The sequence below is a fragment of the Neofelis nebulosa genome, chromosome X (genome assembly GCF_028018385.1).
Source record: "Neofelis nebulosa isolate mNeoNeb1 chromosome X, mNeoNeb1.pri, whole genome shotgun sequence".
Taxonomy (NCBI): Eukaryota; Metazoa; Chordata; class Mammalia; order Carnivora; family Felidae; genus Neofelis; species Neofelis nebulosa.
In genome coordinates, this window is record NC_080800.1 from 49,408,748 (window position 1) to 49,435,984 (window position 27,237).

The 27,237-nt window shown below is 40.6% G+C and overlaps 1 protein-coding gene across 2 annotated transcripts; it reads right to left on the reverse strand.

Annotated features, from left to right (window-relative positions):
* Positions 1-346: 346 nt before the first annotated feature.
* ALAS2 (5'-aminolevulinate synthase 2) lies at positions 347-26,641 on the reverse strand. 2 transcript variants are annotated; one of them, XM_058714735.1, is made up of 11 exons: positions 26,509-26,641; positions 20,068-20,263; positions 19,283-19,405; positions 17,632-17,742; positions 14,325-14,547; positions 13,584-13,768; positions 9,232-9,411; positions 6,595-6,759; positions 5,753-6,021; positions 4,479-4,641; positions 347-639 (listed from the first exon to the last, which is right to left on the reverse strand). In XM_058714735.1, the coding sequence occupies exons 2-11, from the start codon at positions 20,246-20,248 to the stop codon at positions 476-478; spliced, it is 1,764 nt and encodes a 587-aa protein (XP_058570718.1). In that variant the 5' UTR covers positions 20,249-20,263; positions 26,509-26,641; the 3' UTR covers positions 347-475. The 2 variants fall into 2 exon arrangements, with proteins under 2 accessions (XP_058570718.1, XP_058570719.1); XM_058714736.1 differs by lacking the exon at positions 17,632-17,742.
* Positions 26,642-27,237: the final 596 nt, after the last annotated feature.

Sequence of the window (27,237 nt, forward strand, 5' to 3'; positions counted from 1 at the left end):
GGAAAGATTGGGAGAATTGCCTTGAAAAAGTTGCTTGCTATAGCCAAGTCTCTTTCCCACCTTGGAAAATAGAGCTGGTAAGTCCTGTTCTATAAGGTACTATGGAAAAGAAAGAGGACATACATTCTATCTGCTGGATAATACCTCCAAAGTTTTGGGGAACTATTCCTCTCTTCCAGATAGTTCAGTTAGGGCTGATTCTATCTCCTGACTTCAGGGGCTACGTGGGCCTATTGTGTCCAGGTCTACCATTAATGAGTCAGTCAGTCCCTGGATTTTCCTCATGGTGCTGCCACTCATCTGAAGGAGTCAGATATGCAGTTTTCTGTCTATTAAAGGGCTAAAATTCTGCAGTTTGTTATTTGTTTATTTTTAGACTGAAGTCAGCTAGAGGCACACAATAAAGCAGAGGATAGGAGGAGGCTCAGTCCGAAGTGAAGTGCAGATGGGGTGGAGCTTTCAGGCAGCTGGCTTCTCAGGCATAGGTGGTGACATACTGGGGCCCCATGTTTCCAAAGTAGGAGCGTTCCCACTCACTCATAAGCTCAAAGTGCACAGGCCGGTGACAGAAATTGCAGGCAGCCATAGACACATCCTGGAGAGGTAGCCCCACCTCAGTCCAGGCTACCAGCAGCTTCTCTAAAGGTGGTAGGGGGTGGGGAAGGAAAGAATTGGTTAGACTAGGTCTTAATCCCTGTGTCACAATACAGATGTGCCAAGATAATGATCCCCTCAAACCTCTCAGATATCTTGGAGCCAGAAGTAACATCTTCTGTTTGCTCCATTGTGTACTATGAATGTTACCATTTGTGTGTGGGTGCTGTTATATACAAAAGATTAGGAAGCATTTGACACAATTTAAAGCTGCACTGGTCTGGTCTGGACCACTCTTTAAGTACAGGACATGCTGTGGCCTAAGAAGTGAATCCATCTGCTTGGAAACTCAGCCTGATAAGATAACACTGACAGTAATGATACAGTGTCATCATTGTGACCTGGGAGCCTGGGGCAGAGGGGGTTCCTGGAGTGGGTGGGAACCCAGAGGAGAGAACCTGACCCTGTTGTTGGAAGTGCCTCAAGTGTGTGCCAGGGCTCTATCCTTGGCTTTGTTTTTATGCTTACTCCCTGGGAGATCTTGTCTAGTCTCATGGCTTTTAAATACCATTTATATGCTAATTCTGAACATTTCAACTCAGCCCAGACCCTTCTGAATTCTAGACTTTTATATCCAATTTTCTTTCTGTATTTCCACCTGGATGTCTGATAAGCATTTTTCACTTCACATGAACACAGCTGAGCTAATGATCTCCCTACCTTCCATCAAGTCTAATTTCAACCTTACCCATCTCGCAGTTGATGGCAATTCCAGTTTCTCATTTGAAAAATTTTAGAGCCATCCTTTATTTTTCTTTTTTTCTCCTACCACACATCCAATTTATTAGCAAGTAACCACTGGCCAGCAAGTAACCACTGGCTTCACCTTCAATAATTAAAACACTTCTCATCACCTTTAATGCCATCATCAGGTCCTACTCACTATCCTCTCTTACCTGGATTATTACAGTAGCCCCCAAATGGATCTCTCTGCTTCCACTCAGTCTCCCTTTCAGTCTATTCTCAACATAGAAGTTGGACCAGTTCTATTAAAATGTGAGTCAACTATGTCACTCTGCTCAAATCCTTCAAAAGACTGTCTATTTCAGAGTTAAAGCCAAAATCCTTCCATTGGACTACAATACCCTACACAGTCTGGCCTCACATTTCCCCTCACCCACTTTTCTGTCTGCCTCTTGCTTATACCACTTCATCTACACTCATCTCTTTATTGTTCCTCAAGTACAGAGGAAATACTCCTGTGGTTGGGTCTTCCCTGCCTTATGTTGTTCCATCTGCCTGGGATGACCTTTCCTTTGATATCTACCCAGCTAATTCCTTCACTTCCTTCATAGCTTTGTTCAAGTGTCACCTCAATGATCTCTACCCTTAACACTTTAATGCTACAACCCTCCAAACTAACTCCTCCCCAAAAGCACTTCTTATCCCCTTATCCTGCTTTTTCTTCCCATAACACTTAAAAGTACCATGCTATAATGCATTATTTATTTTTTAAAGTTTTTTGACTATCTCCTTCCACTAGAATATAATCTCCAGAAGGATAGTTATTTTACACCTTTTGTTTACTGTTATATCCCCAACACCTAGAACAGTGTATAGCAACAGTACATACTCCCATACTCAATAAATATTTGTTGAAATAATGAATGAAAGGATAGCTGATTTAAGTCTAGAAGGTAAAAGGAAGTAAGCCAGAGGGAAGAGTGAAGGAAAGCATTCCTATTAAAAGGGAGCATAATTGGCAAAGCACCAGAGGTAAGAAAGTACAGCAAAATGAGGTAACTATAAGTCACTCAGTGTAACTAGAGAAATAAAAGACATTTGGAAAAAAAGTGAGGACATAGAGATCACCAGGTTGAAGGCATTGAAGGCCATGCCAAGGAGCTTCAACTGTCCTATATGCCAGTGGTCTCCAAATTTTGGAGTGTACATTCTATCAATACAAACATTTTAGCACATACCTTCAATCTATGTATATTTTTTATATACTGAAACTTGTATCGTCAGTCTATATGTTAAAGATCCATATCAGTAATGCCTAATTTCCTATTTTTAATATATAAAAGGTAAACACAAGATTCTAATAGCCCTGCTCATCCTATGGATCATCTTGTATACCTCACATTGGAGACCACTTCTCTAGTCTAGGCAAATAGGAAACATGAAGAGGTTTAAGCAAGAGAGGTAGTCAAATGTTTACAAAAACCCCTCTGATGGTCATTATAGCGAAGAAATTAGGGATCAAGAGAGAAGCAAAATAATTAGGAAGAAATCACATTGACATACTCAAAAACTGGCAATAGAAAAAAACAGATTAGGCTATAGAGACCAGTTGCAGGATTTCAAGAAGGGTCGGCTGTGGGATTGAAAGTTTGGTGGAGTCATCGTAGATGCTTCTCATATATCTTTCCTGCAAAAGCTCAGTGTAAATGGACACTGAGAGAACCGAGAGTACTGAGGACTCTATAATTGAAGCCCAGAACAATTTAGAGGACTGAGCAAAAGATCCAGGAGTCTGGATCATCAGCTGAGGTAGTAGACCTAGTGGTTATGGCAATGGAAGTAGAGACAGACTCCCCAGTTCAAATCTAGTAGCTGTGTGATCTTAGACCCATTACTATATATTTTTATGCTTTGATTTCCATATATATATATATGTGTGTGTGTGTGTGTGTGTGTGTGTGTGTATATACAATGGAAATGCTAATAGCATCTCTATCCCATGAGTATTAGATAAGTTAATACATGCAATGTTTGGAACATGTAAGTACTTAATAGATGTTGGCTAGCATATTTGGTGTTTTTAAATGAATGAATGGCACCTAACTATCTTGTCTTTCTTGAACTCTAATACTGCCTATGCTCCAGACATACAGAATGACTGTTGCCAATGTATGTCCTCTGTTTTCCTATCTCTAGGTCCTTGATCATGGGATTGCCTTATTCTGGAATGTCCTTACACTATACCACGTGTACTTCAAGGTGCAGCACAAGGACTTCCTCACCCACAAAGCCTTCCTAACTTCATGCTTCCTACTTTACCTAGCCCTACGTGATCACTCTCCCTCCAGCTCCCGGAGTGCTAGAGCTTATCATACTGGAGCAGTACTGTCTATGTCTGTCTCCTTTGCTAGACCATCACCTGTCTACATGTCTTTTGCCCAACAGAGTTGGAATACACATCTGCTCTATGCCAGGCCCCATGCTAAAAACTGCACCCAATGAGAATTCAGTAAACTTTAGGTGAATTGACTAAACTGGCATCATTCAGGACACAACTCAACCTACTCAGTAGTTCTACAAGTCTTTCAGCTCATTCTCTGTCTTGTGTTGTCTTTGTAGCCTCATAGATTGACACTCTTCCACTTCATTCCTACTACCCTACTTTCCAGTAACACCTGCTTATTGTTCTTGATATATCTCAGGCTGCTTCCCACTATTCACCTTGCCTTTCTTCATGTTCTTCCCTTTGCTAGGAATACCACTTCCACACTCTCTTTCTTTTCTTGGTCCAATACCACTCACCTTGTAAGACTCAGCTCAGGTTTTACCTCAGTAGGAAGCCTGTCTTGAATCTCACATGTTGGGTCAGGCCCCTCGTTTCTGCTCCCACAACTCCCTGATGCACTCTGTTGAAATTTGATCACCCCTTAAGGTCATTGTTTGTGTCCACTATGGCTCAACCAAACTAGAGCCCTATGGGTCTATTTCTCATCCATTTATTACCATAGTAGAGGGTCTGGCACACAATAGATATTCTAGAAATAAACTTTTAAACTGAATGGCATTCATTCTCTCAACTTCTTCAGATCTTGGGGCTGAAGGCAAAGAGACTGCTATAGACACCCATATTGAGAACTTACCCACAAAGTCATCCATCATCTGAGGGCTGTGGTGGGGGGAAGGTGCCAGGCGCAGCAGCTCTTCACCTCGGGGGACAGTTGGGTAGTTGATGGCCTGCACATAGATCCCATGCTTGGAGAGCAGGAGATCACAGATCTTGCTGTTCAATGCTGCATCACCCACCTGGGGCAGGAGAAAAGCCTGTCAGTATCTGCTAACCTAATAACTAGTTCCATTAAGCAGGTGGAGGGAGCCACATCAATGAACATCACTGAATTTTTGGACAGTTTTTTTCCATAAGGGGCTTATAGTGGCAGCTCCAGAATTTCTATTAAGGAGTTTCTCAGGGGCAGCAATTAATTTGAAGGGGTTGGGATGGAGGTGGTGCTAGGTACCTTGTCTTGATTCTGTTTGCAGAGCAAGCACACTGGTTTTACCTAGATGGCATGTTAATTTGTGGTGGTTCTGGGTAAGAAGATACCCCCTCCCTAAACTACCTCTGTGGTGCTTTCATTGGGTTAATTAAAAAAAATATATCAAAATAGTCCTTTCTCAGTATCCCCAATATTTCCCAATATCCCCAAAAAGGAATACTGGGTTAGTCCAAGGAGCAGTGACTATTTCTTTCTCATCCATAAAACAGTTACAAAAAAAGTGTCCTTACCACACCCTGACATACTAACATATACAAATAGATGTTATTTAAGAAAGAAATAGCAATTCATTTCTAAAGGCAGTAAATTCTTAAACATAGTTGGGTATCCAAAACAGCTTCTTGTCCCATGATTTTTTATTTTCTATTTTCTGACTTTTTTTTTTACTTCAATTCTTATTAAGAAATGTTTCACATCATGACTGTATTATACATACACATATACCCATATACAAACCTCAAACAAATGTCTCACAAAATGATACCTTCTCTATGTTTGATGTATTCCAACATTTTCTATTCTGTTTTTTAAAAATTTCTAATGCTAGTCATAACCTACTGAACTGATTTTGTGACCCACTAATGGTCTTGATCCATAATTTCAAACACACTGAATTATAGGTCATGGGTACCTAATATTGTGAGGGTCAGGACAGTCTAATAATCATGAGATTATAGCTAATGCAAAAAGAGGTGGTTAATCCAGAATGGCTGATAATTTTTCAAAAAGGTAACAAAGTTCCAGATAAGAAGAGTAGGAAAGCAAAGAGTTGATGAGAAGAGCGGGTGTTGATTTGCTGGGTGTGGGAAGGTCCCAGAAGAGATAAGTAAGTAGGGCAATGGTCAGGGTTGGGCTCTCACCCGGATAGGGATGATGTGGCTGGGGCAGGGGATGACAGGAAGTCCCCTGTCCATTAGTAGCTGGCGCATGTGCTTGACATTTCGCTGGTGGGCTCGCCTCAGGGCTTGGCCCTCCTCTCCCTTGAGAAGCTGCACAGATTCCAGAGCTCCAGAGAGCACCATGGGAGGGAGTGAGGTGGTGAAGATGAAGCCAGCAGCATAGGAGCGTATCATGTCCACCAAGTCACTGGTGCTGGCGATGTAGCCCCCCACACAGCCAAAGGCCTTGCCTGGAGACAAGGAGAAGAAGGATATGCACAGAGACTATCATTAGTCTCTAGAGGAATAGGATCATATCCAGGTAACACAAGGATGTGCACCAGAAGCTGGAGCTCCAGACTCCTTTCTCAGGACTCTGCTTATCTCTCTTGTCCATGACAAGACAGATAACTGATAATTCTGCTGCTTTGAGATAGGACTTTCAAGGTCTGCCATATGCAGTGACTAGATAGGCAGGAGCTGGGTGGGGACCTTTAGCTGGTTAGGCCCAAAAGTGGAACTAAAATGAAATTTGGAGCTGGAGTAGGGAAGGAATTTAGAACCACAACTCTTCATGTACTGACTTGAACCTGGCTATTTGGCCCAGCTCAGCTTTTTTTTTTTTTTTTTTTAGAAAAACCCTCCCAGACTTTCTCAGCATCTCTGCAGTAGGGTGGGAGTGGAAGGAGGGAATCCAGGAGTTCCATAGCCTGAAGCTGTGAATTCTACCCAAATATCTTTTATAGCTTTGGGGAGGAGGAAGGAAAGGGCCTTACAGGGGCCTTGTTTCTGGATTATATATAAAGGCAGCCCAAGGTACTCACCAAGAGTTCCAGAGACAATGTCAATCTTGTGCATAACTCCATCACGCTCCCCAATCCCAGCACCCCGGGACCCATATAGTCCTACAGCGTGAACCTCATCCACGAAGGTCAGAGCTCCGTACTGGTGGGCCACATCACACAACTCCTCAAGGGGACAGATGGCACCTGAGAAAATAGAGGTAGGAGATTACAACCCTTCCCTAGGGTTTGTGACCCATAACTACTTTGGGTTGGAAAATGATGAGGGTGTGTATACTCGGGACTATTTCAAACCTCTTTAAATGTGTTGAATGCTTCCACCTCATTCCCACTCAAAGGATGTGTGTGTGTGTGTGTGTGTGTGTGTGTGTGTGTTTGCGTTTGCGTGTGTGTGTGTGTGTGTTTGCGCGTGTGTGTGTATTATCCCTAGTTTGCAATCAAAGCTTACCTCTCTACTTTTTACTTCTGACAGTATCTGTCCTCTTGTTTAAGGCATTTTCCAGCCTCATTCAATTTTTTTTTCCCTCCTACAAGTCTGTGTATTTTCACTTAGGGTTGCACTGGCCCATATGATGCCTTTGTTTTAATAAATTTAAAAAAAAGCAACTTTTTGATCTAGATTAATGCCGTCCTGATTTCAGATCCAATTCATTCACTCAGGCAGGTGCTTTTGGAATCCCTGTCAATATCTTTATACTTCACTGGTCCTCCTTGTTTCTATCTTTCTGGATTTCTGTCATTATCTTTTTTTCATAACCATTTCCATTGTTATTTCTATGTCTCCATTTTTCTGTCTCTGCTTTTGTTTTTCTCTATCTTTCTCTTTTTTTCTCTCCTTCCCTCCCTCCCCTTCCTCCCTAACTTAACCATCTCGCTTCTTGTGTCCCTTTCTATCTACCTCTTTCTGCTTCAGACTTTCTTTCTCTGTAAGTTTGTGTCTCTTTCTGAGTTTCCTTGTGCCTCTATCACTTTGTCTTTTCTGTGCCTCTGTGGGATTACGTTTCTCTCATCTATGTCAATAGTGTTACCTGAGGGCACCCTCCCACAGGCACAGTCTCAGTTTATTGAATGAAAGAGAATTAGAAGTAATCTGTATGTTTCTCGCTATTCTTCATACAGATTTACCATTTTCCCATGTTATTCTATACATCTTCTATGCTTATAGTTGTTTATAAGGTCTTCAAATGGCTATGAATCTCATATATAGACTTTGTGGCCACTCTGCATATATAAGAACTCATACATTCTGTCTTTCCCCATCTGGAAAATGCTGAGGTGCAGTCAGTTGGAATACAGAAGAACGTTCTTCAGGTGAAAACAGGGGCTCCAAACCAGGATTAAAGAATGTGAGCAACTCTTGGGACAATATGAGGGAAGAAAATCACAGGAAGTGGAACTCGAGATAAAGAGTAAGATGACTCAAGCATCATTTCAATGGGAGAAATTTAGCCCTAGAATTGATAGTTTAAGCAGTTTCTGCCAACAAAATAAGGAGCCATTCACTTGCAAATGTAAGGAAGTTAAATGATCCCAAGATGGTTTCCACTAAAGACAATGAATTAGACTAGTTTCAGCTAGTTGTAGAACTGCAGGGGGCACAACAGTATGTTCTTCACATATATCAACTAAATTCTCACAGCTACTCTATTATAACCTCCATTTTACAAATAAAGCAACAGACACAGAGCAATTAAGAAATTTGCCCAAGCTATTAAGTTGTCATATTGGGATTTGAACATGAATAGTCTGGTTCCGCTGTTTCAGCATCACAGTTACGTTATGCTGATGGCACTTATATTGGCTAAATCAGGTAATACTATAGACTCTCCTTTGTTTCAGTTGGAAAACCAACAAATTGAAATGAAGTGAGGACATCTCTCTTTAATAAATCAAGAAGGTGATGCCTAAAACACATGATTTCTGCTAAAAAAGGTAGCAATAGAATAATTTGAGCATTGTTTTAGTTAGGGGAAGATCAGAGGAAGAAGGGTAAAGATGATTTATTTTTACTTAGATCATAATAAATGGGATGACTTCCATTGTCTCTAATTCTTGCAACCAAATATTTTATGTTGGGGAAAACTGAGACTCAGGGAGTTTAAGAGTTACCCAAGACCATAGAACCAGTAAGTGCCAGAGGTGAGGCTTGAGCCCAGGTCTGTCTCACTTGCAAACAAATTTTGATTCCAATGCTTCATACTAGACCTTGCAAAAACTCTCAGCCAATGGTTTGTAAAATTTTTCATTGCAGAAACCAGACACTTGGGTGATTGATATGCACATCATTTCTAATGGAGTATTGTGTGAAGGAAGTGGAATCATATATCCTAGGTGCAAATACTTTGGCACCAATTTACTGATCCAACCAAGACAAGTTGAGTGCTGTCTCTGAACTTCAGTTTTTTAACCTATAAGATCAGTATAATAGCTGCCTCCATCCTTCAGCTTATACTGGCTATATGACCTTGGGCAAGTTACTTGTTTGTGTCTCAGATTCCTCATATAAATAAGTAGAAATAATAATAGTACCTACCTCATAGAATTGTTGTGAAGATTAAGTGAATTAATACATGTAAAATACTGTAATTTTTCTTGACATATAAAAAATTCTATACATGTCAGCTATTATTGTCATCATGGTTTTTATGATGTACATACCATCCATGGAGTGAACAGTCTCAAAGGCCACAATTTTAGGTATCTTAGAGTTGGACTCTTTTAGAAGTTTCTTCAGGTGGTCAGGGTCATTGTGCCTGAAGACAAACTTGGCTGCTCCACTGTTGCGGATACCTTGGATCATTGAAGCATGATTGCCTGCATCTGAGTAAATCTTGCACCCTGAAGAACCAGAGGCATATTTCTTAAACTTCTGTTCTGGTATTTCTACTTCAACCTCAGGACCGACCTGACAGGGGCAGAGAGCCAACCCTCCCTCCCTTTGAAGATCCTGCTCTGCTTCCTTCTCCTCTGGAAGTCTTTTTAACACTTCTTCCTCCCTTGAAAGAACTACCCTGCCTGAAATTTTGACCCCTATGCCCTTCCCTTCAGTCAATTCTAACCTTGATTTGGCATTGACTATCTTGGGGTGGACGAAATTTTAATTTCCCAAGAAGCCCTAGAGTTTCTTGAGGGCAGGGTCTAAATATATAAAATCAAAATATATAAGATCAAGCCGTGGAAAGGAGTTTATCCTAGGGAATGCTTGTTGACTTGGACTGATACTAGATTCTTCCTGGTCTAAATAAAATCCCACCTCCTTCAGGTAGCATCTCTCTGCTTATAGTTACAGGGTAGATACTTAGCAGATTTTTTGAATCATAAGCTCATGGCATGTCAGAGCAGAGCAGAAGAGCTAATACTTCTTCTTCTCAAACTATTTCAAAAACTAGAAAAGGAAGCAAAACTTCCAAATTCATTCTATGCATCCAGCATTACCATGATACTAAAACCAGATAAAGACTCCACTAAAACAGAGAAATACAGGCCAGTATCCCTGATGAATATATATGCAAAGATTCTCAATAAAATACCAGCAAACTGAATCCAATAATATATTTTTAAAAAGTAATTCGCTATGATCAAGTGGGATTTATTCCTGGTTTGCAAGGGTGGTTTGATATTTGCAAATCAATCAATGTGATACACCACATCAATAAAAGAAAGGATAAGGATCATATGATCATTTAAATAGATGCAGAAAAAGCATTTGACAAAGTACAACATCCACTGATGATAGAAACCCTGAACAAAGTAGATTTATATGGAACATATCTCAACATAATAAAGGGCACATATGAATAAACCACAGCCAATATCATCCTCAGTGAGGAAAAACTGAGAGCTTTTGCTGTATGGTCAGGAACAAGACAGGGATGTACACTCTTACCACTCTTATTCAATATAGTACTAGAAGTCCAGGTCACAACAACCAGACAACAAAAAGAAGTTAAAGGAATCCAAATCAGTAAGGAAGAAGTAAAACTTTCACTATTTGCAGATGACATAGTACTCTATATAGAAAACTGGAAAGACTCTGCCAAAAAACTGCTTAGAACTGATAAATGAATTCAGTAAAGTCGCAGGATACAAAATCAACATACAGAAATCTGTTGCATTTGTATACACCAATAATGAAGCAGCAGAAAGAGAAATTAAGGAATCAATCCTATTTATAATTGCACCAGAAACAATAAGACACCTAGGAATAAACCTAACCAAAGAGATAAAAGACCTAAACTCTGAAAAGTTTAGAACACTGATGAAAGAAATTGAAGAGGACACAAAGAAATGGAGAGACATTCCATGCTCATGGATGCGAAGAACAAATATTGTTAAAATGTCTATACTACCCAAAACAATCTACACATTTAATGCAATCCTTATCAAAATACCACCAGCATTTTTCACAGAGCTAGAACAAACAATTCTAAAATTTGTATGGAACCACAAAAGACCACAAATATCTAAAGCAACCTTGAACTGAAAAGCAGGGGCACCTGGGTGGCTCAGTCGGTTGTGTCCAACTTCAGCTCAGGTCATGATCTCATGGTCTGTGAGTTTGAGCCCCACATCAGGCTCACTGCTGTCAGCACAGAGCCCATTCCAGATCCTCTGCCCCCCCCCCCCGTCCCTCCCCTGCTCATGCTTTCTCTCAAAAATGAATAAACACATTTTAAAAAAAGAAAAGAAAAGGTGAAGGTATCACAATTCTGGACTTACAAGTTATATTGCAAAGCTATAGTGATCAAAACAGTATGGTACTGGCACAAAAACAGACACATACATCAATGGAACAAAATAGAAAACCCAGATATGATTCTGCAATTGTTTGTCAATTAATTTTCAACAAAACATGATAGAATATCCAATGGGAAAAAGACAGTCTCTTCAAGAAATGGTGTTGAGAAAACTGGACAGCAACATGCAAAACAATGAAAGTAGACCACTTTCTTACACCATACCCCAAAATAAATTCAAAATGGATTAAAGACGTAAATGTGAGAGGAAAAATCCCAGAGGAGAACACAGGCAGTAACCTCTTTGACCTTGGGTGTAGATTCTTACTAGATGTGTTTCCTGAGGCAATGGAAACAAAAGCAAAAATAAACTATTGGGACTTCATCAGAATAAAAAGTTTATGTACAGGGAAGGAAACAATCAACAAAACTAAAAGATATCAGATATTTCTGTATCTTTCTCTGGTACTTAGTATAAGGCTAAGTACACAGTAGATGCTGAGTAAACATTTCTTGAATGAACAGATGGACAAATTACTTAATTATAAGTGAGTAAATAAATATGTTACTGAATAAAAGAGTGAGAGGAGCGGTATCAAAAGATGAGGCTGAAGAGGTAGAATGAAGCTAGATTATTGAGGACTTTAGAAGCCATGATAAAAAGTTTGGGTTTGTTCCTAAGTACAATAAGGATATACTACAGGGTTTTTGGCAGAAGGGTAATGAAGATAGGTTTGCATAAAAAAATATTATTCTGACTACCATGAAGAAAAGAATACAGGAGGGGAAAAGTGAATTTAGAAAATGATTTTGGTTTAGGCTAGGATGGTGGCAGTAGAAATGGAAAGAAGTTTAATTCTAATGATTGAAGAGGAGGTTCACTCAAAAAAATCCCAAAGAGGTTGGATTTGGTTGGGGTTATGTGTGATCTCACAAAAGTTTCTGAGAAGTAGTGGGGATGTTTACAGTGTGCTGAAGAATCAACAGAAGTAAGGTAGTAGATAGCAAGTGTGGAGACTTCTCTCAAGCAGTTTGTCTGTTATAGGGAAGATAGAGATAGGGAAGTAGCTAGAGACTGATGAGAGGACATTTTTTTTAGATGAAAGAGACGTTAGCATGTTTAAAGAGGAGAGGCTGAAGACACAAGGAGAGAGGGAAGCGATAGATCAAGGTTCCTAAGGAGGCAGAGGAGAAAGAGACACAGAACACCAGCAAAAAGGATTAGTCAACAAGAAAAAGGGCACCTCTTTCATTGTGACAGGAGAGAAAACGTGAGGAGAGGACATGTGGGGATGTTTGAGTTTGTAGGTAGTTTTTGTCAAGGAGTTGAGGACATTGCTACCTAGGGTCTTCTATTTTCAGGGAGGAAGGAGGTGAAGTCACTTGCTATGGGTGAAGGTGAGGTGGAAGTGTGGGAAGGCTGAGAAGAATGGGGGATTTGCAAAACTGCTTTGGAGACTTGGAGGGCTGACCATGGAAACAGAATTGCCAGACACCATACAGGTCCTGGTAAAGGTTGGGTACCATGAATTTTTAGTGGCTCCCATCTGAGAAATTATATACACCTAGGATTGACATGGAAAAGGTTGAGAGTTATAGTCATCTGTGATTGGAGCTGTGATAGAATGACAGGCATATGAGTTGAGGACATTATTAACTAGAGAGTGGGAGATTGGGAAGATTAGGTCCAGATGGGATCCACTGGGATTGGCTTTAGGCAGAAGAGATGTGCCTTCAAATTGTAAAAGAAAAGAATGAAAGAAGGGCAGATGAAAAATTAGATAAGTTTGTAGGTTTGGTGGCTGTAAGTTAAAAGAATTTCTGTCTGGTGGCTTCTATTTTGTGTGTGTGTGTGTGTGTGTGTGTGTGTGTGATGTGAGATGTGAGGCTATTTGCTAAGAGTGAAAGAAAAGATAGTCACAGGTTTTAAAAGAGAAGAAAGTTTGAAAAAAGCTAGTATGGAAACATAATAAGACTGTTTATGAGTGTTAAGAGCCCAGTTGAGTTGGGAGGTGATAAATTTATGGTGTCAACCATCTGTGAGATTGGGCACTACTATCACTACTACTCTGTAGTAGTCTTCAGCTTAAGTGCAGAAGGGGAGAAACGAGAAGGATATAGTCATCCAGTGCTGAGGATACACAAAGTGGGTAAGAAGAAAGGGCAATGGGAGGAAATGAACTCACAATAGACTGAAAAAGTGATGAAGGCAGTGAGGCTGCATGCTGTACTGCAGGATACCAACAATAAGCAGAACTCAGGCCCCAGGCTTACCTGGCAGGATCTTTGCCAGGGTGAATAGAGTAGAGTCATTGGCCACAAAGCAGGAAGAGAAGAGTAGGGCTGCGTCTTTTTGGTGCAGCTCAGCCAGCTCCTGCTCCAGCTCCACATGAAACTTACTGGTACCTGAGATATTGCGAGTACCACCAGCTCCAGCTCCATGACGCTGCAGGGTCTCCCTGGCAAGGAGAAAACAGGGTAGACAAGGAGAGGGGGAAAGAAACCCTTGTCAGGCACTGAGGAACTGAGTAGGTTTCTCTTCATTGAGGACAGTGTTGAATTAGTGATCCTTATGAGCTATGTCCTATGTAATCAAGTTGAGGGCAAGATGGAGAAAATGATGACACCTGGGTCCTCCTTCTCAGGCTGATGGCATTCAGCGATGGAGGGAGAAGCTAGGTTGAATGTAAACAGCTTGGAAGACCTTCTAGAGGAGGTCACACACTATCTCTGGCAATACTCATTCTGTAACCAGAGTAAGAGCTCATGGAAAGTGGGACTTGCTTGGCCTTTCATCTTCTCATAGAACTGGACAATTAGGACTTTGGAAATCATGGTTTGTTGATTGACATTGTTCATATCTGAGGATTAGATATGCTGGAAGACCATGAACAAAAGGGTTGGTAGGTATAACCCAGGTTTCCACTGCTAGCTCTGCCTTTCCCATGTGTGGCTTTGATTCTTCTCTGTATTCCCTGTGTTCCCACAGCTCATGGCCCAGATCTTACTACTCACTTTGTAGCTTGCAAAACCCGAGGGTGTCGGCTCATGCCTAGATAATCATTACTGCACCAGACAGACACATCCTTTGAGGCCACAGAGGCCTCAGAAAAGTGTTGGGCAAAGGGGTATGCATCAGCCCAGCGGTTTACAGTCTTGAACACACGGTAGGTGTGGTCCTGTTTCTTCTCCATGATCTTGTGCCTGAAAAACTGGTCATAACCAAAAACATCGTTCCCTGCAGAAGTAGAGATGGAGATGAAAATAATTCATTTTAAATTACTTCCTGATTAGTCCATATTTCATTGGCACTGTTGATTTTGAGTTCTCCAGTTCTCTACTTATTCATTTATTTGATAAGTCATGAACTTACTGAGCCACAGTAACTCTCCACTATTTCATTCAACTATCCCTTTGCTTACTCACTTGCTTATTCACTCAGTAATTTATTCATACATCACTTGGGCTGCCTACCCATGGCCTCTCTTTTTCTAAGGTTAGCCTTCTTACTGAAATTACTACTTCTAGCTTCAGTAAAAAGAGTTTCGACAGATCTGGTCTCTAGTCATTTCTCTGCCACTTCCTAGTTATGTGACCTTGGGCAAGTCATAAATCCTCTCTTAGTTTTAATTTCCTCATCTGTAGAATGGGGCTAATATCTTCTTGCAGAATTGTGAGCATTTGATGACAAACAGAATGTAATACACCCAAACTAATGTCTGGTACATAGTAATGTTATTGCAATGATAGTAGTAGTAGTAGTAGTAGTAGTCATAGTAATAGTAATAGCCAATATTTCATTATATTATTATAACCAGTATTTAACAAGTGCCTATTACATGTAATGCTTTCTCTTAGGGACGTTATAAATATTATTTCATGTATTCCTCACAACAGGTTATTTTTTTAATGTTTATTTTTGAGAGAAAGAGTCAGAGTGCAAGTGGGGGAGGAGCAGAGAGAGAGGGAGACACAGAATCTGGAGCATGATCCAGGCTCTGAGCTGTCAGCAGAGTCCAATGTGGGACTCAAACTCAGGAACTGTGAGATCCTAACCTGAGCCACAGTCAGATGCTTAACTGACTGAGCCACCCAGGTGCCCCTGGAGAGTTTTATTAGTATATTCATTTTACAGATGAGAAAATGGAGACATAGACAGTTTAGGTAACTTGACCAAGATTTTGCAGCAAGTAAGTGGCCTACAAGTAAGTGACCTAGAGTTTATTTTTTAAACTGCTACTACTACAAAATGGAGCAATACTATTTTCAGGATAAATTGACATAATGTATGCCAAAAGATTTGTTAAACTCTAGAACTCTATACATGAAACAGAAATCATGATTGTTGCAAATGACAACTTACATGGTAGGGATGTAAGTTGGTAACATCTTTGCTGTAGGGATGTTTAGAAATATGTATCAAGAGTTTTTAAAATGCAAATGCTGACATACTTAGAGAAATATTTGCAGCATTTTTAACAGAAAAATGATTGACATCAAGAACTTATTTTTTAATTATTATTTTTTAAAAATTTATTTATTTATTGTGAGAGAGGGGGAGGGGCAGAGGGAGAGAGGGGGAGAGAATCCCAAGCAGACTCTGAGCTGTCAGTGCAGAGCCTGATGTGGGGCTCAGTCCCACAAACTGGGGGATCATGACCTGAGCTGAAATTAAGAATCCCACATTTAACCAAATGAGCAACCCAGGTGTCCCCAGAACTTATTTTTTAATAATTCTGAAAAATAACTATGAAAACTTTTCACACCAGTAGAAAAATGGGCAAAGAATATAAACAGAAAATTCAGTAAATGTGGAAGAGGATGCTTAATCAAGGAAAATCAAACTGCAAAATCAAATTTTTACCCATATTGATAATGATTTAAAAGTTTGATAATATCAAGTGCTGGAGAGGGTGTGAGAATATGGATACTCTCTTTGATAACTGGTACACCCCTTTGGAGCACTAATTGACAATATTTATTAATATTGAAATTGTATACAATCTTACACCCTAAGAATTTTCACCTCTTAATGTTATCCTAGAGAAAAAAAAACTTACCTATGTGCATGAGGAGTATATTCAACGTTGCTTGTTACATCACTGTTTGTAATAGGAAAAACTAAAAACAACTCAATAGGGGAATAGCTAAATAACCTCTAGTATATCCATACTGGGTCTAAGATAATACTATATATTATCATTGAGTACATTTATATGTACATAAAACCAACATACAATATAAACCAGAAGAAAGTTGAAAAATTGAATAAAAATTGAATATAACAACCTGAATTATAAATGCTTGATTAACTTAATTGATGGTGTATCCATGCTACAGAAGACATTTCAACCATTAATAATTATTATGCAGCTCTATGCTTAGGGACATGAAATGATGCCCATGACATATTGTTAGGTAAACAAAGCAAGATAACAAAACTGATAGAATAAAATCCCATTCCTAATAAAAAACATGCATATGGAGGGAAGCATAGGAGGTGTGTGGTGTGTGTGTGTGTGTGTGTGTGGTCAGTCATGGGAAGATATCTGGAAGAAAATATAACAAAAAGGTAATCGTGAATGGTGGAGCTCTGAGTGATTTAAATTTCCCTCTTTATATTTTCCTGTATCTGTTGAAAAATACAATGATTCGGGGCGCCTGGGTGGCTCAGTCGGTTAAACGTCCGACTTCGGCTCAGGTCATGATCTCACGGCCCGTGAGTTCGAGCCCTGCATCAGGCTCTGTGCTGACAGCTCAGAGTCTGGAGCCTGTTTCAGATTCTGTGTCTCCCTCTGTCTCTGACCCTCCCCCGTTCATGCTCTGTATCCCTCTGCCTCAAAAATAAATAAACGTTAAAAAAAATTAAAAAAAAGAAAAATACAATGATTCATGTTCCTTTTATATTAGAAAAAGGCCAAATTGCATTATGAAAAATTAATATAAACACTATAAACACATACAAAAAAGGGAAAAGAAAAGGCTCTCAGTAAAGGATGAGTTTTTGAGGGAAACAAAGAGAAGAAATAATAGGAGTAAACCTAGTATTTAAAGAACCTTCAAAACAGCTAGAAACATTTCCATAAACCTAATTTTATTTCTTCCTCATGATAACCTGTTGAGGCAGGTATTAAAATCTCACTAAAGGGAAGTGACTTACTTGCCAAACTACAAATATCCAGCAAGTGCCAGCATTAAAATTTAAACCCAGACTCCCTTTGGTTCCAAAGCACTTACTGACATTTCCTCTATCATTTCAGAAGCCTCTTCAGCACTTCTTCCACATTCCTACCTCTCTTTATATCCACCTCATCAAACTCACCAACCATGTTGTTCTGAACCAGGTGTGTGACCTTTTCTGAAATTAGCTCTGGCTCCGGAAGACTGGACAATGGATTTCTCAGGCTGGTTGAGGCCAGGGAGCTGTGCAGGTCTGACAGAGAGTGTGGGATTCATTGGCCATGAATAGAGGGGAGAAAAAAGAAAGCATGTGCTGTCCTTTTAAAACTCAATACAACATGAAAATTCAAGTTTATGAAGTAGAGAAGCCTGCAGAGAGAAGAAATATTCTGTAAAGTGAGCCCCTACTCATCTCCCTAAGTGGAAACCTGTGTCAGGACACCTTCTATAAGGTGTTATATTTTCCTCATTAGAATTTTCCCTTGGGTTAAGTAACTGGGGCTGCCACCCTGCATCTTGCAGTTGGGAGGTATATGCAGGACAGTGTACCATACTCTTCTTTTCTGAATGTCATTAAAATTCAATTTTGAAATTTTTACCTTTAATATCCCAAAAGGGCCTATGAAAAATATCAACACTGTGATCATCTTTCAAATGTGATTATCTTGAATAGTCTGTGTGGGGAATAAGCTTATGAATTCCCTGAGCCTGCACTGATGGGTTAACAAGGCATAAAGAATTATAAAGCCATAGGATGCTCACACTCAAGTTTGGGTAAACAAGATTAGGTAAACAGGTATAGAGAGGGCGGGGCAAAAGCCCCAATACAAAGGTAGGTGAGGTGAATAAGATTAGGTATTCAGGGCGGATACGCCCCCCAAAAAAGCTGCTTTCACAGGAAGGAAGGACCAATTTAGGTAAATAGGCAAATAGGGCTATAGACCGCTACTGGGTGAAGTTGCCCAGAGGAGAGCTAATTGGCAAAAGAAAGGTGCCTTGTTAACCCTGAAGTAGCATGCTCTATCTATCTTATCCCCTAGGCTAGCTAAGGTAGACAGACACAGCGTCTCCTATCTGCCATTAACAACCATCTGCCTGGCACTAGGATTTTGTTTTATATTGACCCAAACCCCTAACACTGCATATCTTTAAACCCCTCTTTCCCTCATGTCCATAAGTTAATGTTCACAGATTTATTGTCTCTTTGTGCATGTCCATCACTATGTTTGTAAGCCTTCTGATCCTAATAAAAATGGAACAAGGGCCCTTAATCGGGGCCCTTGTCTCCTCCTGGACCTTAGCCATCTCTCACATTTTAATCCTGCATCTCACTTTCTTGCTGGACAAGAACGAACTTTAGACCCAGAGTCTACGACAAGTCTGCACCAATTGAGTTGACCTGGGGCTTCATGCCCTTCTGAAAGATGTATCTGCTTCTAGCACTTATTCTTTCATGCAAATCCAGATTATCATAGAGTGGTATTGCTTAAATGTGGGAACCCAAACTGTTGGGATCCATTTAGCCACTTGGGATAGAGGAGGAAGAACTCTAGAGGGCTCATTTTAGACTAATAGCTAAAAGTGACAAGAGCCTATGCACATATGTGTGTTGGGGAGGGTACATTTCAGTACACTGTCTAAGCTATTGCCTACCAGGGTCCCTTTGGAAAAGACTGGACTTCCCATCATGGGATGTGTACTAGCTGACCTTGAATTAGCCTAGCTGAGGACTGTGATGAAGTGAGTTCAAGCATTAGGAGTAGAAGCTGGATGAGGTGGCACTTGACTCCAACCTGTCTTGAAAGTCTTTACATCCTCCTGGACTTCTGGAGCTGCCTTCTGCACAATCTTGCTCTTCCCATCCTGAAGTTCTGACAGCATAAAGGGACAGTGGCTCTTGGCCCAAGATGGAGAGTCTATGCAAAGGCAAGAGAGTAAGTAGCAATGCATTTCCAACCATACGTTTAACAATGATTACTGCGACCTACTATATCCCAAAGCTCTATCTCAGGCTATGGTAGAGATACAGAAATAGATAAGTCTTGGTCCCTGTGCTAGAGGAGCTTCTAGGCTGGCATAAATGGCATACACCGAAGACACATTATGAACAGTGCTGGAATGAGAGGGAGGACATGGGCTATGAAAGTCTAAAAGAAGGAGTGGACATGACCCAGAATTGGAATTGGACAGGCTGGAGGTATAAACAAGGCTCACAGAGGAGATAGATGATGCTCAAGTAAAGTGTCACATGAGAAGTATGAGATGCTGTAATACAGGGCATGGGTGAGGGTCATTTGATAGGAGTAAAGACTCAGAAGCTTGAGACAATAGAATTGATCCAGGTAATTTTAAGTAGTTTCAGCAAGACTGGATTATATACAGTGTGAGAGGATGAGAGTGAGACTCTTGTGAGAAATATTGGCAGAAGTTAGACCCCAGGTGAATTTTGGGATTAACTTATTTGCCTTGACACTTTTCACATGAACTTTCCCATTTGTTAGGTAATGATGGCCAGTATGACTTCACACTTTGTCTCCAGGACTCAAACATTCTCTCCAATTTGCCATAAACTTCTTACCTCCTCCAGCCTTGGTTGCCTTAAGGTGGTTTTGAGAACTAGTTGGTCCTTGGGTGGTCAGGATAGGACAGCGTCCAATACCAAACAGGAACTGGTGAGTCTTTATCATCTTGCCCAGGAGGCCTATGTGGCCCCGGGAAAACACTGGACAGCACTGTAGCAACATGACTGCTGCTACCATACTGAGCCCAAAGTCCTGCAGAAGATATGCAAGAGATGAGAGTCCATCATGAAGGCCTGGCCAAAAGCCAAGGGTCATTCCTGTGTTTGATCCTTCCCACCCAGTGCATGCTGCCCTCCCAAGAGATGTACTTATCATCCTTCCATGGCAAGAACTTTTCCCAGTGTAAAAATGTTCCAATAGAGCATCAGGGAGGAATAAATAAGACAATGACCATTAGACAAAGTGATAAAGGAAAGTTCCAGCTAAAAGTCAGGAAGCCTGAATTCTGATTCAGACTGCCACTGACCCCTTCTGTGATGGTGAGGAGTACTAAAGTGTGATTGTGTGTGGCAGGATGAGAGCTGACAACTTACCAACTCTTTGATAACACTTAAGGCTAAAAATCTTTCTAAGAATATGAGCCTCAGCCAAGTTAATATTCAGCCTGCTAATGCAGACAGATGCCATTGGCCAGGGCTCCTGGGGCTTGGCTTAGAGTGTTTCCTGAGCAGGCCCAGCCACCAAGGGAAACGGAGTTTGAGACCACAGGTACCAGCTTAAGTAGATTCAGGGAAATAGGACAAAAAGGCGGGCTTTAGGCTCTACAGGCCATGTGCCACCAGACTGGTATTTTGCTTTCTTTGAACTTGCAACTGGATTTTAGAAAAGGACAGTTAGAGAAGGAGATGAACACAAGACCCAAAGGATCTGGGAAACAAGTCTATGGGCTAATGTAAGAGGCAGAGGCTATGACAGAGAAGAGAAGGGACAGAACGAAGATCAGAAAAAAGAAACCAAATACTTATAGTAGGCATTCAATAACTATTTGCTGAATTTAAGAGTAAGTTAATGAATGAACAGGGACTCAAGAGGAATAAAGAAAAGAAGAGCAGGTGAAAGAAGAGTCAGAAGAAAAGAGAAATTGGGAAAGATAAAAAGAGGAAAGTAAGAGAGAACAAAGGTACAGTGATAGTGGTGAAGTTAGAAGACAGAAATTGTGGGGCACCTGGGTGGCTCAGTGGGTTGAGCGTCCGACTTCGGCTTGGGTCATGATCTCACAGCTTGTGAGTTCGAGCCCCACATTGGGCTCTGCAACGATGGCTTGGAACCTGGAGCCTGCTTCGGATTCTGTGTCTCCCTCTCTCTCGGCCCCTCCCCCACTCGTTCCATGTCTGTCTCTGTCCCTCAAAAATAAATAAATAAACATTTAAAAATTTAAAAAAAAGAAGACATAAATTGTGGGGAAGAAAGAAATCAACAACATAGGGAAAAGGGATAGGGTAGTTATATGAACAGGGAGAGGAGGACTTATCCAGAAAAAAAAAAAAAAACAGAAAAAAGGATGATGGGAAATACAAAAGGATAAGGAAAGAGACTTAGATGAGACAGAGAGAGAGAGAGAGAGAGAGAGATTGAGTGACAGCAGAGGTATAGGCAGAGACAGACAGAGGGATATAAAATGGACATGAGGAGAGATGGAAGTAACTAAAGAAACTACAAAGACAAAAAACTGAGAGCAGGAGAGGAGAGAATACAGTAGGAGCAGAGAGTCAGCAGGGTTCAAAGATAAAGGAGAAATGCTTCCAGAGAGAGTCGGGGTGAGGGAGAGAAACACAGAAGAGTTACGGGAAGACGAAATCAACCCCACTGAGGGAGATGAGAGAGAGACTGAGCAAGAGAGAAAGGAGTAGAGACTAGATCAAAGAATACAGATGGAGAGGTGGTTAAGGTGGGTTTAGGATTAAGATGAGGGAGGGGTAAGAGATACAAAAGAGAAAGACAATGAACACGAAAGGAGAAATAGATTAAAAGGAAAAGGGCAAACTGGAGGTCCAATGTCAGCCGGTGAGACAAAATATGGGACAGGACAATAGGAGAGATATGGGGGAATGTGGAAAGACTAAGGCCCTGGCACCACCAGAAGAGATACTGAGTAGAATGTAGCAGCACCTCCAGTATACAGGACTTTATGTTGGAAGGCAAAAATGAACAGGAGGAACTCATGGCCCTGTCCTCATACCGCAACCTCCTTCATATCTTACAGAGTATCATCCTTCCCCCCTAATTCACAAAGCAATCTCTTCCCCTTGTTTATCCAAGAATATTCTCTCTACAATATTCACAGGCTGTCATGGGAACATAGGTCAGTATGTGGGGCAGGGAGTATGGGCCCTGAAATTGGGAAAGGCCAAGGTATTGAAAAAACTAAATGAAACTCATGTTAAGCCTTTAGAACAATGCCTGGCACACAGTAAGTTTTCAATAAATGTTAGCTTTCCCTACTTCAATTTCAGCTTCCCAACTCCCTGTTGGATGTTCTTGGAAAGCCACTTCCCCTCTCTGGTTCATAGCTTTCATCAGCTGTCAAATGTAAGGCATTTATGGCTAGTTCATGGGGTAGGTAATGAATTGGATCTAATGCCTATCTCATATGTAGAGATATGAGTCCCCCTTTCCCCTGCCTGCCTGCAAAGGCCAAAGCACTTAGGGCTGAGTCTGCAGACCACAGATAAAGCTCCCAGTATTTATCACCATTGGGGTCTGACCACTCCCTAAGTTGAGACCAGGGTGTGGGAGAGGAGGGGAACTCCTTTTTAGAATCATTTCTGACCATCTGGCTGGGGCTAACTCTGGCTAAATTTGGTAAGGATGGGTGGATGGTCCAGGGAAAGGCAGGCAAAGAAAATGGCCAGGTTCCAGGCTCTTGAAAACTCCTTTTCCCAACATCGACACTGACAACAATAATGACAACAACATTGGGGTATGTAATGGGAAGAAAATCCCCCAAGATTGGAAGAAGGGTCCTGTCCTACCTTGGAATGATGGTGGATTATGGTCTACTCCCACCCCATGTATAAAAATGAAAGAAAACATATGGTATCTTTCTCTGTATGACTTATTTCACTTAGCATAACACTCTCCAGTTCCATCCACATTGCTACAAAGGGCCATATTTCATTCTTTTTCATTGTCAAGTAGTATTCCATTATATATATAAACCACAATTTCTTTATCCATTCATCAGTTGATGAACATTCAGGGTCTTTCCATACTTTGGCCATTGTTGAAGGTGCCGCTATAAACATTGGGGTACAAACAAGTGCCCCTATGCATCAGCACTCCTGTATCCCTTGGGTAAATTCCTAGCAGTGCTATTGCTGGGTCATGTGGTAGATCTATTTTTAATTTTATGAGGAACCTCCACACTGTTTTCCAGAGTGGCTGTACCAGTTTACATTCCCACCAACAGTGCAAGAGGGTTCCCCTTTCTCCACATCCTCTCCAACATATATAGTCTCCTGATTTGTTCATTTTAGCCACTCTGACTGGCATGAGGTGGTATCTCAGTGTAGTTTTGATTTGTATTTCCCTGACGAGGAGTGATGTTGAGCATCTTTTCATGTGCCTGTTGGCCATCTGGATGTCTTCTTTAGAGAAGTGATGAATGGATAAAGAAGATGTGGTTTATATATACAATGGAATACTACTTGGCAATGAGAAAGAATGAAATATGACCTTTTGTAGCAACATGAATGGAACTGGAGAGTGTTATGCTAAGTGAAATAAGTCGTACAGAGAAAGAAAGATACCATATATTTTCACTTTTATGTGTATCCTGAGAAACTTAACAGAGGACCATGGGGGAGGGGAGGGAAAAAAAAGTTAGAGAGGGAGGGAGCCAAACCATAAGAAACTGTTAAAAACAGAATAAACTGAGGGTTGATGGGGGGTGGGAGGGAGGGAAAAGTGGGTGATGGGCATTGAGGAGGGCACCTGTTGGGATGAGCACTGGGTGTTGTATGGAAACCAATTTGACTATAAATTTCATATTAAAAAAATAAAAATAAAAATGAAAGAAATTCAATACACTCATCATCTCTAAGGGACTTTTGACAATGATATTCTGAGTGACCTGGGAAAATACAGACTACTTCTTTGAATTTGTTGAATTATCAAGTTCTTTCAAGCTTCAATTCAAATTTCTCTATTCCGATACTCCTTTCCTCAAGTTTGTCCAGCCTCACTCTGCCTGCCCATCTTTATGACCCATAATCTTATAGTCTAGTTACCTTCAGCTCTGTTTCCATTCCATCTCACTATCTATCATGGGACTGCAGTGTGTAAAATTAAATCAAGAAAGTATTTTAGGCAATTTAGGGTATTAAGAGCACAGCTTTGGGAGCCAGACATTTTTGAATCCTGGCTGTACCGCTCACTAGCTCTGAGACCTTAGAAAAGTTATGTCTCTTCTCTATATCTTATATCTGTAAAATGTAGATAATAACAAAGACAATTTACTTCACAGGGACGTTGTGAGGTTTTGGCAAAATAATCTGTACAAAGTATATAAAAGAGTGCCTATTTTAAATACTGAAAAATATGTTAGCTATTATTTTTATTTTTTATACTTTCTGTGTAGAGAAAGTGAAGATACATCCAAGTAAAGTCACATCATGAATACACTAGACTAGTTCATAAAAATTGATTCTTGTCTCAATTCTGATTTTTGTCCTTATCCTATTACAACATACTGTGTGAACTTGGGCTCTGTACTTTTCTTCTCTGGGCCTCAATTTCTCCATAGATATTGGACTAGATAACTTCATAGATTTCATCTGGTCCTAATAGTGAAACACTGTTGTAAATGCTTCACATGCACTGACTTATTTAATTCTAACAACAACACTGTGAGGTAGACACTAATATCAATTGTATTTCAAACCTGAGGAAACTGAGGCCCCCAAATATTAAGTAACCTGTCCAGGTGACCAAGCTAGTTAGTAGGAGAGGCACGATTCAAACCTAGGTCATCTGGCTCCAGAGACTGATACCTTAACCATTATGGATCTATGATTCAAATATTACTACATATTTTCTTGACTGAAAGCCTGACTCTAGATATCAATCCCCTCTGCTGCACTAACAGGCCCCTTTCTGGGACATATGATTTTGGACTTTGACAAATGCCTTTATGAAAGGAACAGATTTCTAATTGTAGTGGAATTTCAGGCACCGGTGAGCATTCATTCATTCATTTCATTTAACTATGCACACATTGTGTGATAATCCTTGCCAAGGATCTTCTTAAAACAGTGCTTTTAACAAAAGTTATAATGGTAAAACTTCAGGCCACGTGACATATTATTACTTGAAGGTGTTCCCTGCACCTTAAAATCCCCTTTCATGTCAGCAACCAATCTTTAGTCCCAGAGATCAGAAGGGCCAACCACAACTCTATCCCAGAAGAGAGTCAGAAACCACTCGTTGCCACATTACTTGCTATTTCCCCTTTGTGGCCTGCTTTGCAAGAATCAATTAAATTTGGAGGAGATGTGATCACTTTTCTTCAGGAATTGGAAGCATCAGGGAAGTAAGCTTCCCCTCCTAGTATCCTCTCACCATCATGGAAGAATCATAGAGAATTTTAGATACTTGGAATCATAGAACCAGAAATTTTTAGAAACGAAAATTTAGAAGACCACAAAATCAAAATCAGAAGAGGTTGTGGAAGTCATAAGACAAGCCCTCTTTTCAGAGAGTGAATGACTTGTCTAGGGTCTCACAGTGAATTGGGGTGAGAATACAAATCTATTGACTTTCAGCATAGGGCCCTTATAGTGACACAACATTCCTCTTCTACCTTCTCCCCTTTATGCTAATTATTCAATTCTCAGTTCCTTCAAATCTCTCTCTACCCAATTCATCCTTCCCATCATCCCCACATTCCCTCAATTTTCTCTCCCTACCTCTGGCCATCTAGGCACTGATCCGTTGAGCTCTGCCATCACTGAGAAGAGAGAGAGTCAAAATGAAGGAGAAATGGAGAATTGTTGGAAGAAATATCAAGACCTTTTTCTGGGAAACAGAGAAGAAAAGGAATATAGATACAGACAGAGACTGAGAGATACAGAGTATAAAAAAGAGAAAAAAAAAGATTGAGAGAAGAATATACAGACAGAAATCAGACAAAGGAAAATTAAGAGAAAGCTAGAGTGTCAGAATTGAAGTGAAGTGAATGATCTTAAAAACCAACAAAGGAGGGGAAACAAGGGAGGAAAAGACCAAAGAAAGCCAAAAAATATATAAAGAGAAAAAAAGAGAAAGAAGAGAAGGGGAAAAAGAAAAGAAAGAGAAAAAAGAAAAAAGAAAAGTGAGAGAGAAAATGACAGATTTTAAGGAACAAAGTTAGATCTAGTGAGGCCAGAGAGTCAGCGTATGCAGCCTTGAGGTGGGCAGAAGACCAGAAAGAGTGCACCCAGGCTGAAAGCAACTCTTACCTGTTGCCCTGCACTGAGGACGAACGAACGACGGGTGGGTGCTGTGAGTCAGGACCTGGCATTTATCCCTTCCCCCTTGGCTCAGCTCCACCCTTCTCTCCTGCTGGCCAGGCTATCCATTGGCCCCAAAGGTATCTCAGGCTTTTGCTAGAGATAAAACCCAGTGTAGTCCCCTATCACCCAACCCCATCACTTAGCACTACCTCTCTCCTATTTTCTTTCTCTTCCTCCTCTGGAATAGTTAAATGAGCCTGCTGGGTTTTGGAATCGGATAATCAATATGTAGCTATAGCACCTTGAGCAAAATCACCTCTCTGACCCTTGGTTTCCCTCAACTATAAAAGGAGGACGATAAAACTCAGAAGCAACTGAAGCACAAGTGGGAATGGCCTCAGCTTTCATAGACTACATCCAGGTCGTTGTAACAATTTAATAACATCATCTACAGAAAACTTTGCACATTGCCTGGTTCAAAAAAAAAAAAATAGCAGCTAGGGGCGCCTGGGTGGCTCAGTCGGTTAAGCCTCCGACTTCAGCTCAGGTCATGATCTCACAGTCTGTGAGTTCGAGCCCCGTGTCAGGCTCTGTGCTGACAGCTCAGAACCTGGAGCCTGCTTCAGATTGTGTCTCCCTCCCCTGCTCAATGTCTGTCTCTCTGTCTCAAAAATAAATAAAAACATTTTTAAAAATTTAAAAAAAATTTAAAAATAGTAGCTATGTTGATTGAGT